The sequence below is a fragment of the Silene latifolia genome, unplaced genomic scaffold (assembly GCF_048544455.1).
Source record: "Silene latifolia isolate original U9 population unplaced genomic scaffold, ASM4854445v1 scaffold_455, whole genome shotgun sequence".
Taxonomy (NCBI): domain Eukaryota; kingdom Viridiplantae; phylum Streptophyta; class Magnoliopsida; order Caryophyllales; family Caryophyllaceae; genus Silene; species Silene latifolia.
The window spans coordinates 2,037-17,579 of record NW_027413373.1 but is presented as its reverse complement, the minus strand read 5'-3'; the positions used below and the strand labels follow the sequence as shown (position 1 = coordinate 17,579).

At 40.8% G+C, this 15,543-nt stretch overlaps 1 protein-coding gene across 8 annotated transcripts; it reads left to right on the top strand.

Moving 5' to 3' along the window:
- Positions 1-170: 170 nt before the first annotated feature.
- Positions 171-4,643, top strand: LOC141639583 (uncharacterized). Of its 8 annotated transcripts, none has more exons than XM_074448666.1 (6): positions 171-241; positions 1,994-2,338; positions 2,541-2,574; positions 2,986-3,028; positions 3,232-3,354; positions 4,192-4,643. In XM_074448666.1, the coding sequence occupies exons 2-5, from the start codon at positions 2,041-2,043 to the stop codon at positions 3,292-3,294; spliced, it is 438 nt and encodes a 145-aa protein (XP_074304767.1). In that variant the 5' UTR covers positions 171-241; positions 1,994-2,040; the 3' UTR covers positions 3,295-3,354; positions 4,192-4,643. The 8 variants fall into 8 exon arrangements, 5 of the variants coding, with proteins under 5 accessions (XP_074304767.1, XP_074304768.1, XP_074304770.1 ...); XM_074448667.1 differs by having other exon boundaries at positions 3,232-3,362; XM_074448669.1 differs by having other exon boundaries at positions 3,137-3,354.
- Positions 4,644-15,543: the final 10,900 nt, after the last annotated feature.

Below are 15,543 nucleotides of genomic sequence, written 5' to 3'. Positions count from 1 at the left end.
GGCGCTTTACATGCTAGAGTGGGGGGAACGCAAGTTGAGTGGAGAGGATTACATACTTAGCAGGGATTTCATGATTTAGATAGGGCTTTAGGCTTGGTTATTTTGTTCTTCAAGTGTAACTGTTAAACACTTAAACATGATCGTCTTTTTCTTCCTGTGTGATTATTTTACAGAATACATATGCTAGACTTGGATGCACACAAGGCTGGTTTATGGCTTCTCTCTTACACCCATCCGATAAGTGAGTTTAATCTTAACCATGTAAACTCCTGATGTTCATTGTCCTTGATTTAGCTTTGCCATTTTTAATGCTTATCACAAATTTCGAATAGATTTTTCTTATTTTTTTTAGTCCTACGATTTAATCAACTAAAACTTTTAAAAATTATTCTTGATCTTCTGAACCAATTTGTTCTTCTTCCGGAAGCAAATGAATTCCTTTCCGATGGAATGTTGACTCCCCAGAAAATGGACTCATTAAAGGCATGAAATGCCTAATTTTTTTTAATATTCATTTTTTTCCGTATCTTTTTCCAGTTCAAATTCGTGGTAATTATAATCATTTCGAAGAATACTATGAATCTTATTTATAAAACATTTCAGTTGAAATGCAAGTTTGGTTACTACCTCCCCCCCGCCAAAAGAATCTGGACTGCATATGATTTGTCTCTTTCTTTTTCACCATGATATCCAAACTGATTTCATTGAAATACAACAACAACAACAACATTAGAGCCTTAATCCCAAAATGATTTGGGGTCGGCTGACATGAATCATCCTTTAGAACCGTCTATGGGTGAACGCACACCTCAAAATGCGAAAAAAATAGAAAAGGGAAAAATGAAAAACAAAAGGAAGAGCGAAACATAATACAAAGTCAAGGAAAACTTATAGATTCTAAAATCGAATTCCGGATTTCTTTTATAAAAAACTTCAAATTTAAATCGAGAATAAAGATTAAAACGATTTTGAAAACCGAAGTAGATGTTAAGGATCCGGAATACCTTAAAAGTAAACCAAGTAAAACACATAAGAAAGTGGTTGGTAAAAAAGTGTAATAAAGAAGAGAATAACAAATAAATAAATTTAAAAATTAAATAAAAACACTAAATATGTCAAATAACAGCAAATACTAAAAATCCACATGTATCATTTCCCTCCATTGTGCCCTCTCCGTCACCATACTCTCCTCAAGCCCCAGAAATCTAATATCGTGCTCTATCACTCTCAACCATGTCTGTCTCGGTCTCCCTCTACCCCTAGGGACCTTTTCTGTTCTCCAACTCTCCAGCCTCCTAACTGATGTGTCCATAGGTCTCCTTCTCACATGGTCAAACCATTTTAGTCGATTTTCCATCATCTTGTCCTCTATTGACGCCACTTTTACCTTTTCCCTAATCACCTCATTCCTTGAAATGATGGAGTAAAATTTTATCTACTATCCATAATGATGTCTCTTTTCATAAATCCATTCTTGGCTTTTGTGATTATTCTGGTTGTATATAAGGGAAGATGCGGTGTCCTGTCTTTTGTACTTAATTAACATGATGATCATTGATCTTTCATGGGTTAATTGGTCATTTGTTGTGTTTTTTTATCTTCTTTTTTATTTGATTGCTGATCTTACTTTCTGCATCTCTCAAATTTATATGTGACAAGTTAACATGAATGAAGAGTATGTTTTTATCAATTGTCACATAATGTTTTTTTGAGAACAAGAAAGCGACAATTGAAGACCCAACCAGGTTGTTACAACTACAATTGTAATAAACCGCACAAGTTAGAGAGAACTGGCCATTTAGACTTGAATAATGTATGAATACAAAACCCAAACTATGTTCTTGTAAACTACCTTTCACTTTTTTTAGTATCATTCCTTTTGATCTATGTTTTTTAAATGAACTTGATGCTCATAATTTATTATAGGTAGTTTATATGGTTTGTGAAACTGATTGTATTAGTTGGAATTCTGAACCGGGCTTCTCATTTACAGAGTGAAACGGATATGCTAATTTATTTTACTAATTCCATCTTCGTTATATGTCTGCTGCTGCGATGGTATCTTGTGTATATGTGGTGACGAGGCATAGGCCTGCCGGTGGTGTTGGGGGGAAGGGGCGGCTTTCATGTCAAGGTCTCTTCGCACCTGTAGCAGTGAATAGTGAACAACCAAGTTCCTTCTCAGCTGTTGGATTCTCCCCTTTAGATCTCCTCCCTCCATTTCTCTTTCACTTACAGCCATATCTATTCCCATTCTTTCCGCCGCTCATTCACATCCGTCTCTCCTTTTTCAATCTCAATCAATACAACTCTCCTCATCTCTCATCTCACAACCTAGGTATTTACTCTTAATTCCATTTTTTATCTTAATTTCAATTTGATTTCAGTGTTATTATTGTTAGATTATTCAGATGTTATTGTTGGTCCTGTGTTAGATCTGTTTTCGTACTTTGTTTAGGGTTTAGGAGATATAAGTTATTTACTCATTATGAACTGTGTTGTTGTTGTTGTTGTTGATTTGTTCATTGTTTTCCGTTTAGGGTTTAGGAGCTCGGTACAGCTTTCTCTTCAAAGGTATGGCTTCTAATTATCTTTTGATTTGAACCATTTTTTTAACCGATTAGTTTAACCATTTGTAGTGTTATTATTGCTATTACTACTTCTGATGTTATCATTTCTATTACTATTTTGGGTTTATTGCTATTTCTACTGTTATATGGGTGCTAATTGCTTGGGTTATTGTGATACAATCGGACTTGTTGCCCTTCCTTTATTGATTTAGTTAGCCTTTGTTGTGTCCGCGGTTGTTGTGGACTGTGGAGATTAGAGGTACAGGTTGACAACAAGACCTGATGTTTTAGTGTTGCCGTTGTGTTAGTGAGTAGCAGGAAATAGGAGTCGAAATTGAACTATGAGCTGGCGACTCTAACATTACAAAGTATAGTTGCCTTTGTGCTGATTGCGTGTGTTTTTGACTATTTGCAGTGCGTTTGGAGCTGGCTACCTTTTTGGTTCTTCCATCACTCAGGTACCATGCTTATTGGATACGTAAATGTTGCACCTGTCATTTGTGGGTCATGGTCATGTTTTTGGGATTTATAGTTTTATGACTTGATTTCACTCTTTACAGGTTTAGGGTTTTAGGGTTTAGGGTCAGCGATGTACAACACCCAAGGTTGGTTTGACTCCTTTTATCTTCCTTCAACTAGCAACACTTAGATTTATGCATAGGTTGCGACGATGGTGGTGAAGGAGGGCAAGGTTGAAAGCTGTATGAAGTCGTCGCACGGCTGAGAAGGCAGCAAAGTAGGGTAATTTGATAGTTGAAGGAAGTGAGGGGTTCGAGATGATAAGGTAATATGGTAATATAGCAAACTCTGAACACTCTGCTATATAGTAAATCCTTATAAAATCTTTACAGTCTATTTCGCTTACTTTATGTTTGTAGTTTATGATAATCAGATTGATGCTTAAAATTCATGTAGTATGGTAAGACATTATTAATTAGTTCTATTGGTTGGCTGAATTGTCTCCATTAAATCCGGTTAATGTATTTAAACTGACAAGTGACAACGTATGCGTCACAGTAGGAAGGGTGTAATGCAGAAATGTTAGTTGAGCGCTCGGACATCATAAAATAGTTCAATCCGTTTAATTCTTTAGCCTCAAACTAATTGTTTGCCAGTCAAATGACATGTTAGGTGAAAAGAACTGGAAAAGATTGGAAAATCGTAAGAATGACATGTAAGATGATGTTATGTGTTCAAGAGGTTTCAGGATTGAAAAGAGGGAATTAGGTGTAGATTTTATGTGTTCATGCATCTAATGACTTTTACAAATTGGTCAGTATCATGAGAATTTTCATTTGTGTGCATGGCATGTCTCAAGGTACTCTGGCAAAGGTATTTTCTGGATTCATTTTATTAAAACAATGCCATTTGTATTCAGTTGTTCAGTCAGAAATTGGAGTATGTGTTGTGTAAATTTTACAACTTACATCTTCTCCAGCTTTCTAAACCAATAACCACAACCAGACATTCTGTTTATGTTAGATGTGGTCACATACGTATCAAACGCAAAAGGGGTTCCCTCATTCCCTGGCCTCTAGCAGCCTAACGAGAATTCCAGCTTGTACAATATATATCTATTATCGGCTGCAACTCACCATAAGAATTTCCGTCGTATATGCAGGAACATGGGGTTACCTTGGCTACATTGAAGACAAATTAAAAGCTACTAAGGTGTACGCCGAGGTTGTTCTGACCACGGCTCTTATCCGAACTCAGGAGCTGAAGTAGGTGCTCCGACAGGTCTCTCACCAAAGGGTCTGTGGCAACATTTACAACTTTAGGTCCACTTTTGTCTCCAGTGTACGTTTGGAAGAATAAGAAGGAAAAAGCTCCAGGGTTAGGCTGCCTTGAAACAGTTGCACGGACATTGGACATGACGCGAAACTAAATAGCTATATTTTTAATGTAGCGGATGCTTAGTAGCATGCCAAATTGCCAACTATACAAGGCTGCATTTTGTGTATAAGTAATTAGCTATTTTGCAGAACTGTGCCTTGCTCATGACATGAATTTCTCATTTTGCCCTATTTGAGTCATATCGACTTGGTATCTAGGCGTTTTTTCCTTCCTCTATTATGCCTTTCCGGTGTTGCGAACCTTAACCGAACTTGTTATTCAACTGTTAGCCCGTACATTGTGGACCCGAAAATGTGCACAAGTAGGAACATTAACTAGCCAATGTGTCTGAAATGTTTGGCACCGAATATGGTGTAGTAGTTAGAATGTTATTCTAAAGCCTTGCAGGTGATACCCACAACACAATCCTATAAACCTTTGACAATGGATACCAAAAATCGGGGCTCCGCGCCCGGGAGGGCGCGGCGCAACGACTAGTATAAGTAAAAGCAACATTTTTGAATAAAGCGTTGCATAATTAACTCAAAATTGCAACGTAAATATAAAGTGTTGCTACCGAAATGTTGCATTACGTCCATTTTTGTAGTAGTGCCAACACGAACACAAACACAAACCCTCGGGGACAGGACACCCATGCTCATAGTCGGATGCGAAGTTACCATGATCCTAGTACGAATAAAAAACACGACGCTACGAGCCACCCCAAAGATTAAGGGACAGGACACCTATAACCCAAATGAGGTCTTTATTAACATGAACAGAGAAAAGAGCAGCAACATGAAGAATGGGACTTAGACCACCGCAGCCGTCCAAACCAACGCCTCATCCAACCCAACTTAGATCCACCCGACCACACCTCAAACGAACACCAACTCCACCACTGACCCACTCCAGTCGAGACCAAGGCAAAATCAAACAACAACCAGGGCAGACAAAAGAACAACCCGCCAACACCAAAGAAACCAAAGCTCCAACGATGGCCACCATCGCACCCAAACGAAAATCCAACTACAACACCAAAGCACTTACATGCAACCACACAAAGGAACAGAGACCCAGGCATCGACCAAAAACACGCAAAAAGGATCATAGACACTCCAACGAAACCCGTTTCACCAAACAACACCTCCCAGGACCACCGTCAACCATGCAAACAGACCAAGCAAGGAACAACACTGACCGACACAAGTGGATAGGAAAAGGGACCGATAGGTGGGGGAATGGGGGGATCACCAAATCTGACCCTAATCATGCCCACAAAGAGCAACAGTGATGCGGACGGATGAGCTATACTCATCGACACAGACGGACACACAACACACCAAAGCCAACCCAGAAGTGGGGGGAATGGGGGGATCACCCCTGGGTTGGGACCAAAAGAAAACGACGGTGACAGGACGAGGAGACGGAAGGGCGGGATCGACAGTGAACCAAGACCCAAACCCGATGGGAAGAACCCATCCCAAAAGACCTACAAGAACGAAAAAACCTGGGAAACCACCTAACCGAGGGTGGGGAAAGAATCCCAGGGGCCGGGAATCACACCCCGGAGGCATATGCAAGACCAAAAAAAACAAGGAAAAACGAGAACGAAAGGGAAAAGGCTGACCACCGAGTAAACCATCACAAGCACCACCCACTACCACCCAAAACTGCCCCGGATCATGAAAGCACCGATGATCCGTCGAAGAGTCCGAAAGAAATGGGATAAGTGAAGGAAAGTGATAAAAAAACAATGAGACGGTCACTCGCAGGAGATGGGCCCAGTGATGACCCCATCTTTGGCGAAAGGGTAGAAACCGATGGGAGGATAGAGTGTGGAAGGAGGAGGCGCCGGCGGCAGCACAAAATTAATTTGATTTTTTTGTGGTTTTTTTAGAGAGAAAAAAGAATCTCGTCGTCTAAGTAAGGCAAGGGAGATATGGTTGCCATGTTGAGATGATGTAGCCGTTGGGGATGGCTTGAAGCTTCTCGTAATACCCCTCAAGTTGGTGCGTGGAGACTCGAAACGCCCAACTTGGGAAGAAGTTCATCGAATGATGTCCGTCCAAGTGCTTTAGTGAAGATGTCAGCTAGTTGAGCTTTGGTGTGAACATAGCTCGGTCGAATGGTACGTTTAGTAATTTCGTCGGAATGAAGTGGTAGTCAACCTCGATATGCTTAGTCCGTTCATGAAAGACGAGATTGCGAGCGATATATAGCGTGGATTGACTATCGCATAGGAGGTCGATGGGCTGTTGATGTGGTATGCTGAGAAAATTCAATAGCTCTTTGAGCCACTTAAGTTCACATACCGTATATGCAATGGCACGATATTCTGATTCGGCGGAAGATTTTGTGACGGTGTTCTGCTTTTTGGTTTTCCATGAGATTGGAGAACTACCAAGGAAGACAAGGTATGCGGATAGATCATCGACTGGTTGGACAACTGGCATATTCTGCGTCACAGTAGGCGTTTAATTGCAAATTAGTGTCTTTTCGAAAAAGAAATCCTTGGCCTGGGCGATTCTTGAGATAACGTACTACTTGCAAGGCTGCTTGCCAGTGGTCGTTTTGTGGGATGTGCATAAATTGAGCAAGAATGTGGACGGAATATATGAGCTCGGGGCGAGTAATAGTGAGGTAAACAAGGCGCCCGACCAACCGTCTATAAGATTGTAGATCATCGAGTACAGGAGAGGTCGAAATCCGAAGTCGATGGTTTGCTTCCATTGGTATGTTTGCGGGTTTGGACTCGAAGAGCCCAGCTTCGTTGAGAATATCAATAGTGTATTTTCGCTGCGCGATGAAGAGACCAGTTTTATTTCGAGCAATCTCCAGACCCAAGAAATATTTAAGAGGACCAAGATCCTTCATATGAAAACAAGTACTAAGATAGTGCTTGAAACGATCAATCATAGCGGAGTTGTTTCCGCAAATAACAAGATCATCGACGTAGACCAAGACGTGTACCTCGTTGTTGGACTCGATGATGGAGAATAAAGAGTGATCATAGGGGCATTGTTTAAAACCGTATGATTAAAGGGCGGAAGCGAGTTTTGCGTACCAGCATCGAGGGGCTTGTCGAAGCCCTTATAAGGATTTCCGTAGGCGGCAAACTTTACCATTAGTGTCAGATGATAACCCGGGAGGCGGTTTCATGTATACCTCTTCGTTGAGATCTGATGGCCGGTTTTTAGTCGTCATTTCCGGTATCAAACACAATTTATAAAACCCAATAAAAAGTAGTATTTATCGAGGTCGATCCACAAGGATGGCGGGGATTAGATAATTGGTTCGTTTAAGTCTTTAGTTTAGTCAAAGAAATGAAAGAGGTTGATTAATTGTAAACTAAGATGCAACAAGGTATAAAATTAAATTAAATGAAATTGTTTCTAATTAATGAAGGAAAGCTAAGGTCTTTGGGTTCACAAAGGGTAATTAGGGGAAGAGGCAAGATCTAACTAGAGATTAGTGATGATAGTGGTAAAGGGTTTAAGACTAATTTCTTAGTCACCTTAAGTTCCTCAATAAGTTGTCACTTGATTAAGGTGAACTTGCTACAAACAAGGATAAAGACTATCTAATAGCATAGGCACCAAGATGGATCAAATATGTCTAAGAAAAGCTTCAACTTTCATTTAAGCATCTCAATAAAACTTCTAAAACCATCAAATAGCATAATGCACCAAGAAAAGTTAAACATGCTAATGAAAAATTCAAACTTTCATTCAAACATTTCATCGAACACTTCATATGCATGATAGTAGAAACCTAACACTACCCAAATTCATCCCCTTTAATTACCCAAGTTCCCCCTAGACCCTAGATAAGACTACTCACACATGTTCATGGGTGAGAAATTAACAACAAATTGCAATAATACACAAGCAAACATTGTAAACATGATAAAGATTAATACTTTGAATAAATAACAAACAAGTAAGACCATACATGTAAAGTAATGGAGTAATTGTAAATAAAAGATGAGAATTATACCAACTAAGAGCAAAGTAACAAGCTTGGATAATAATGGAAGATGAATTTTTTCTTGTCTTCCAATTACAACCCAATGAACATTTGTAAACTAATGAAAAGAGAAGAACTTGGATAAACTAGAGAGCAATTTAACTATAATTAAAGAAAGATTACAAATTTAATTGAAGAAATATTGAGGGAGTAAATTATTCTAGATAGGGTTCTAAAAAGTTTGAGAGAAAAATAATCTAAGCTAAAATATTCTAATTGGTTGTGTGTAGGATAATGTAGCTTGTCGTTTATACTAATCTAATCATAATAGTAATATAATAATTATTATTCTAATAATAATAATAATAATAATCTAAATCTCACCTAACACTACCTACATGATACATATACATGACATAATAAAAAAGGGAGGGGGTATGGTATATCGTGAAAACAAAAGGAGAAACATAAGGGGAAATACGAAATCAGAATCACGCCAAAAGGGGTGCCCAACCGGTCCACCGGCCGTCGGTTGTGCACCGGCTGAGGATCTCCTGGAAATAAAAGGTGAATTGATAGGATTGGGAACCGGTGAGGGTGTCGGCGGACGGTTGACCGGCTGAGGGCAATTTGAGAAGGATTGTTGATGTTGGGAGCCGGGTAGGCGGCAGCCGGTGGGGCGGCTAGGAGCACAATTGGCGATGGATTATGGAATATTTATGGTGATGTGAGGTGGTGGACTGGTCGTGCTCGAATGAGCAATGACGGTGGCTGGTGATTGCTGCTCCAGAGACGAATTGAACGGAGGCTGCCATGGTTGTCGAAATTACGTGGTTCAATTGGTGTGGACGATGTCGGATATGTGGTCGAAGATGTTGACGGAGGCGAGCTCTGCGACTGGGGTTGCTGCTGTTGACTGTTCCGGTGCTGCTGCTTGGTTTAGATGAGGAGCAGGTGCGGCTTGGTTTGTCGAATTGATGATGGTGAAGATGGATATGGCATCGTGGTTGTTGCTGGAGCGGTGTTGGGTTGGTGATTGATGAACGAAGACAATGGCAATGGTGGTGCACGGTAGTTGTCGGGTTGATTAATGGTGATGAACGAAATGAGATGAAGTGGAGAACGATCAGGGAGGTGTGACGGTTGATTCGCAGGTCCGAGGAGTAGATTTGTGCCGATGGTAGTTGAAATGGTGGTTCCCGAAAGCTGGGCTCGTGGTGGTCTGAAATTAGGCGCAGGTTTGGCAAGCAGCTCAGGGTGAGGGATGAAGTATGTTGATGGTGCGCAGGAGGGTGATGCTGATGGTTTCGTTGATGATGAGTTGGATTGTAGGCTGTAGTGGTTTGGAATTGAGTGAGGATGATGTCAATTATCAATATATCACAATCCATTTCTTTGAGCAATCAACCCGTCTTGACTCCTTTTATTAACTCGGATTTTCTTTATTCACGATCCAACACCTACAAAACTTAAACAAACAAGAGCAATATCAATTTCTTAGAAAATAACAAACATTCGCAATTATTATGATAAATACTAATAACTTCAAATTATATAATAAACAAGTTATTAAACGGTTAAAACGCAAAAAATACGAGTAAAATAAAAAGTAAAAGCATGAGTAAAATGATACGAAAATACCACTTATCAAGATCGCCATGGAGAAAGGCGTTGTGGACGTCCATTTAATGAAGAGCCCCATCTTTAGCGACGGAAATAGCAAGGAGCGTGCGAACCATCACCATTTTGATAGTAGAGGCAAAAGTTTCATTGTAATCTACTCCTTCGATCGTTCGATTTCCCAATACCACAAAGTGAGCTTTGTAACGTTCAATTGTCCCATCGGCATTGTATTTGATTTTATAAGCCCATTTTGAGCCAATTGCCTTTTTGTTAGGCGGAAGATCTTCGAGTGTCCATGTGTTGTTACGTTCCAACGCATCGATTTCATTTTTCATCGCATCTCTCCATTGTTGTACCTGCATAGCGTCTTTAAATGTGCTAGACTCGTGATTTTTAGTCACGGCCGACAAGAAACTTTTATGGTTAGGAGTAAATTCAGTGTAATTAAGAAAATGAGAAATTAGGTATTTTGTACCTGAAGACGATGATGACGCAGTGATAAGATGAGTCGAGGGACGCTTTTTAGGTTGTACGAAGTCCTTGAGACGAGAGTTTGGTATTTTCGTGTGATGTCGTTTGCCCATGGCCGAGTCAGCAGCATGTGTATCGGTGGATTGTGTATTGTTGGTCGTTGTGTCGGATATGATGGGGTCGTGTTGGTCAGGATATCAGTGGGTGAACTGTTGGGTGTGGTGTCGGTAGTTGTGATTTCGTTGGTAGTGGAAGGTGTGGTCGTGGAATCAGAGGTGGAGGTGGTGGTGTCGGATGTAGAAGACATGGGAGATATGGTGGTGGAAACGAGAATCTTGTCGAAGAGGGTAAAAGAGACATCGAGAAAAGACGGTTGCTCGTGCTGGATGTCGTGGATGTTGAGGGCATGATATGGAAATTCGTGCTCGACAAACACAACATCTCGGGAAGAAAAGTGTATTCCTGTGTCCAAATCATAAACCCCCCACCTCTTTTTGCCAAAAGGGTAACCCAAGAAGATGCACCTCCTATTACGAGAGGCGAATTTGTCACGAGATCGGTTGATATTCTTAGCATAGCACAAACAACCGAAAGTGCGTATATGGTTCATGGGTGGTGGTTTATTATAAAAACCTCGTAAGGTATTTTGCCTTTGTGAATGGTACTTGGTGTCTTATTAATAAGATAAACGGCAGCGAGATTACATTCCCCCCAAAAAGAGATAGGAAGCGATGCTTGAAATAAAAGAGCTCGGGCCACATTTAAAATATGACGGTGTTTGCGTTCGACTCGACCGTTTTGTTGGGGTGTATCGACATTTGAACTTTGAAATAAAATTCCGTTTTTGTTAAAAAAAATCGGTAAAGGATGTGAATTCTTTGCCATTATCGCTTCGTAAAATTTTAGTTTGCTTATGAAATTGGCGTTCGATCATGGCAAAAAAATTCAATAAAGTTTGACGGGTATCACTTTTTCTTCGTAGTAAATAAACCCATGTAGATCGTGAAAAGTCATCAACAAGGGTTAAAAAAAATTGAGAACCGCAAGAAGCATTTTCGGAATACGACCCCATAGATCACAATGGACTAATTCAAAAATACTGTCTGCAATATTAGAACTTAAAGGAAAAGGTGCTCTAGTTTGTTTGGCGCGAAGATAAATCTCGCAATGTTTGCTATGAAAAGAAGTTTTAAAACTAGAATTTAAAGACGGAATAAAACGAGAAATAGAAGTGGATGGATGCCCCAACTTCCTATGCCAAAGTCCAACCAAGTCAGGTGTGCTGACATTAAAGGCGTGAGCCTCGTCTCATCGGACACCCTTCATATAATGAAGCCCCTCGCTTTGTTCACCCGCTCCAATCACCGTCTTCAAGATACGGTTCTGGATAAGGCAATTTTTTTGAGAAAATTGAATAGTTAAGGAATTACTTTCAGAATTCAATTGTACTGGCTGCAGGCCAGTAACCTGTCCATTAGATGCTTCCATCAAACTAGACAAGGATACAGGGAATCTTATAGACAACCCTGCAGACTACATAAAATTAGTGCGAAAGCTCAACTACTTGACAAATACCAGGCCTGATATAGCTTTCTCAGTCCAGTTGTTAAGTCAGTTCATGTCTTTTCCCAGGGACAATCACTGGACAACTGCTCTACATGTCAATGTTGTTAGGATCGGGATTCTACTTTGAATCGATGGAGAGGGTAGGATCGAATCGGTAGAATCAGATCGTAGAATCGTAAGATTCTACAAATTCAATAAATATAGTTTTTTATTTGGTAAAAATATATAATTGAAGATCAAAACACTTATTTAAACACAAAATATCGATAGTTAATGAGTTTAGTATCATTTCATAAACATGTTTCTACAACTTACATGAAATTTAGATTTTACGATGTCATTATATAAAAATATATTTTAATATATTTACTATGGAGTCGAATCGTAGGATCGTAGAATCGTATTATAATCCTACCTCTAGAAAATTTCAAATAGATAGGATCGTAAGATTCTACCAACGTGATAGAATCGTAGGATCCGCGATCGGTCAAGCATTTTTGGATCATAAAATTGTAGAATCATAGGATCGAATCGGGATTCTGATAACAATGCTACATGTCCTTAAGTATATCTCGAAGGATCCAACTCAAGGTATACTTCTAAACAATACAGCTGACTTCAAATTGGAAGGATTTTGTGATGCTGACTGGTCAGCTTGCTCTCACACTAGAAGTTCAGTCAACGGTTTTTTAGTATTCTTGGGTGGCAGTTTATTATCTTGGAAATCTAAGAAGCAGCAAATAGTGTCCTTATCCTGAGCTGAAGCTGAGTACAGGTCACTTAGAAGGTTGACAGCTGAACTAGCCTGGTTGAGCAGATTACTTACAGAATTGGATGTTCCTAATATCACTGTTATTCCTATCAAATGTGATAGCCAAGCAGCTATCCATATCGCCAAAAATCCAGTATTTCATGAAAGAACTAAACACATAGACCTGGATTGTCACTTCGTCAGAGAGAAACTGCTGCAAGGACTCATAAGCCTATCCTATATACCCACCAAGGAACAACCTGCTGACATGTTTACAAAAGCTTTGAATGGCCCTCATCATCATCTCCTTCAATCCAAGTTGGGGCTGTATTCTACACCCTCCAACTTGAGGGGGGGGGGGGGGGGTAAGAATATAAGAATTTAGAATTAACTAACTTAGGGTAGTTGTACGGGTAAAAATACCCTCTCATTTTTATCATGACGTGGCAACTCACTATTGGGCGAAACAGAAGCACACGGATCAATAACAAAGCTGTAGGCTGCTGGACACAAGGAAGAACAAGGGGGGATGAACCTGGACATTTAAGTAACACAAAGACCACTGATGAACCAAATGACAAATAAACCAGCAGGAACTTTGAAATGGTCAGCAGGAACATCTGGCAATCAGCAGGAGCTTTGACAAAGTCAGCAACCACTTCCTCTTTCATAGGAAGTGGAGCGTATGGTTGAGAAAAAATAGAAGACATGTGCGACAATTCAAGAGGGCTATAAAAAAGCAACAAACACAAGATTCAAGGGCGGCTGATCTCTCATTTATTCCACCCCAAGAAATATTACTCCTCATCTGCAACAATCTACATCACCATCACACTGAGAATTTTATACATTGTTTACATCATTTGTACTTAGTTATTAGGAGATCACAGCTGTACCTTCTGACCGTTCCAGCTAGGTCCACCCTCGAATACTATTACTTCTAGTGGATCATTGGCGGGATACCATTCCCCCTGCGGTTTTTCCCACATCTTTGGTTTCCCGCGTCACCATTTTGCTTGTGTCGTTTATCTCCTTTTCTTTTCGTCTGTTTCTCTTTCATACTCGTTGTTTATTTTCGTTCTCGCTATGTTCTTTCTGCTAATCTACTTAAGTCTTTATCTTCGTATTTTAATTGGAATAGCCGCATTGACTCTCAAATCTTTAGTCGGTAAAATATTACCAAAACAGTTTGGCGCCCACCGTGGGGCATTGTGGTTAAATCTTGCTTAAAATATCTCTTTTAGAAATATCCTAACATCTCTATAGTTGATCATGTCAGGATCCAGTCAGAACGTCTCTGATTCGATGAGTACATCAGTGCAAACTCCAGTAGTAGGGGCGACGCCAGCAACCTTCGGTGTTCCAACAACGGCGGTCCCTGCCACCGGAGTGACTGCAGGTCAGGCTCAGCCCAAGTATCAGCAAAGTCTCCTTACTCCCCCAAAATCCCAGATCTGGGAGCATGGAAGGCTGGCAAATCACCAGTTATCAATCCTGTACCCAAGCCTAGTAGAGATAGGAGTCCGCAGCGCCCAGGATCACCAGGACACCTGACAGGAGCCCGTCTCCCAGGAGCGTCACAACCGGATCCAGTACAGCAGTTGCTCCAAGGGATGACATCCTTACAGCAGGCGGTGGTAGGGCTACAAAGGGACAACCAGTCCTTGCAGGAAAAGATAGATGCAGTGTCACCCCTGGGAACGACCCAGCAAGTGGCAAGGTCGACACCCGGCCAAGGGAATGCCAGGGAGTACTCATGGAGGCTACTGCCGCAAAATCTAGTAATCATGCTCGATATGGATATGCTGCCACCAGAGGTAACCACGCCACCCGAGCAAGTATATCCAGCAGGAACGGTGGCCGCCCAGGGTACGTGTAATACTCCGTATTTATAGTCTTGGGGGTACTCTATCGAGTAGGCCTTACTCTGTCGAGTAAGGGTAAGTGGCGAAGCAAAATAGTTTCTGACCTGTTGGGCACTCGATCGAGTAGCAGGGGCACTCGATCGAGTACCTTAGGTACTCGATCGAGTACCTTGGGTACTCGATCGAGTGTCCGGTTTACGGGGAGTTTTCTCGGGTTTTGTTAATTACGCGATTAAGGTATTTAAACATATTCGTAATTGTTCTAAATCACTTTTTACAAAACCTAAAACCTGTTTAAGAGAGAAAGCAACTAGTCTTCTTCCTAATCGCGTTCTTGACAATTCCCGGAGTTCAGACGGTCAGTTCGTATCGTAGTTCGTGTCGTTGGATTCCTTGCGTCGAGGGTAAGCTTTTGATATAATTTCTATAATGTTTTGATAAGATTGATGAAACCCTAATTTAGGAATTGGGGGTTTTTATGAGTATTATTTGAGTGGTAGTATCTATGTGTTGTATGATAGGAGGAGAATTCGTAGAGGAGCCGTTTGATACAAATTGTAGATACCGTCTACGTGTTGTGCTTTCCAGGTAGGATTTCCTACTCGGTATTAGTCCCATAATGGGATATTGGTGATGTCTTTGTAGTTAGTTGTTTGATATGATGATTGTGATTGTGATTGTGATTGTGGTTGTGTTTGTTGATGGTTCTCAAGATGCGTTCTCGGTGAGTGGGGTCACTTGGGGAGTGATCTCACGCCTAGTTTCGCCCTTCGTGGAACCCGCCACGGAAGGGGATGTGCACATTAATGGACAGGGTTATCGCTCGTACGATGAGCGGGGCTTAGGTGGGAACGGCTGCGTCCCCACATGGCGGGCTCCAGCAGGACGGTCG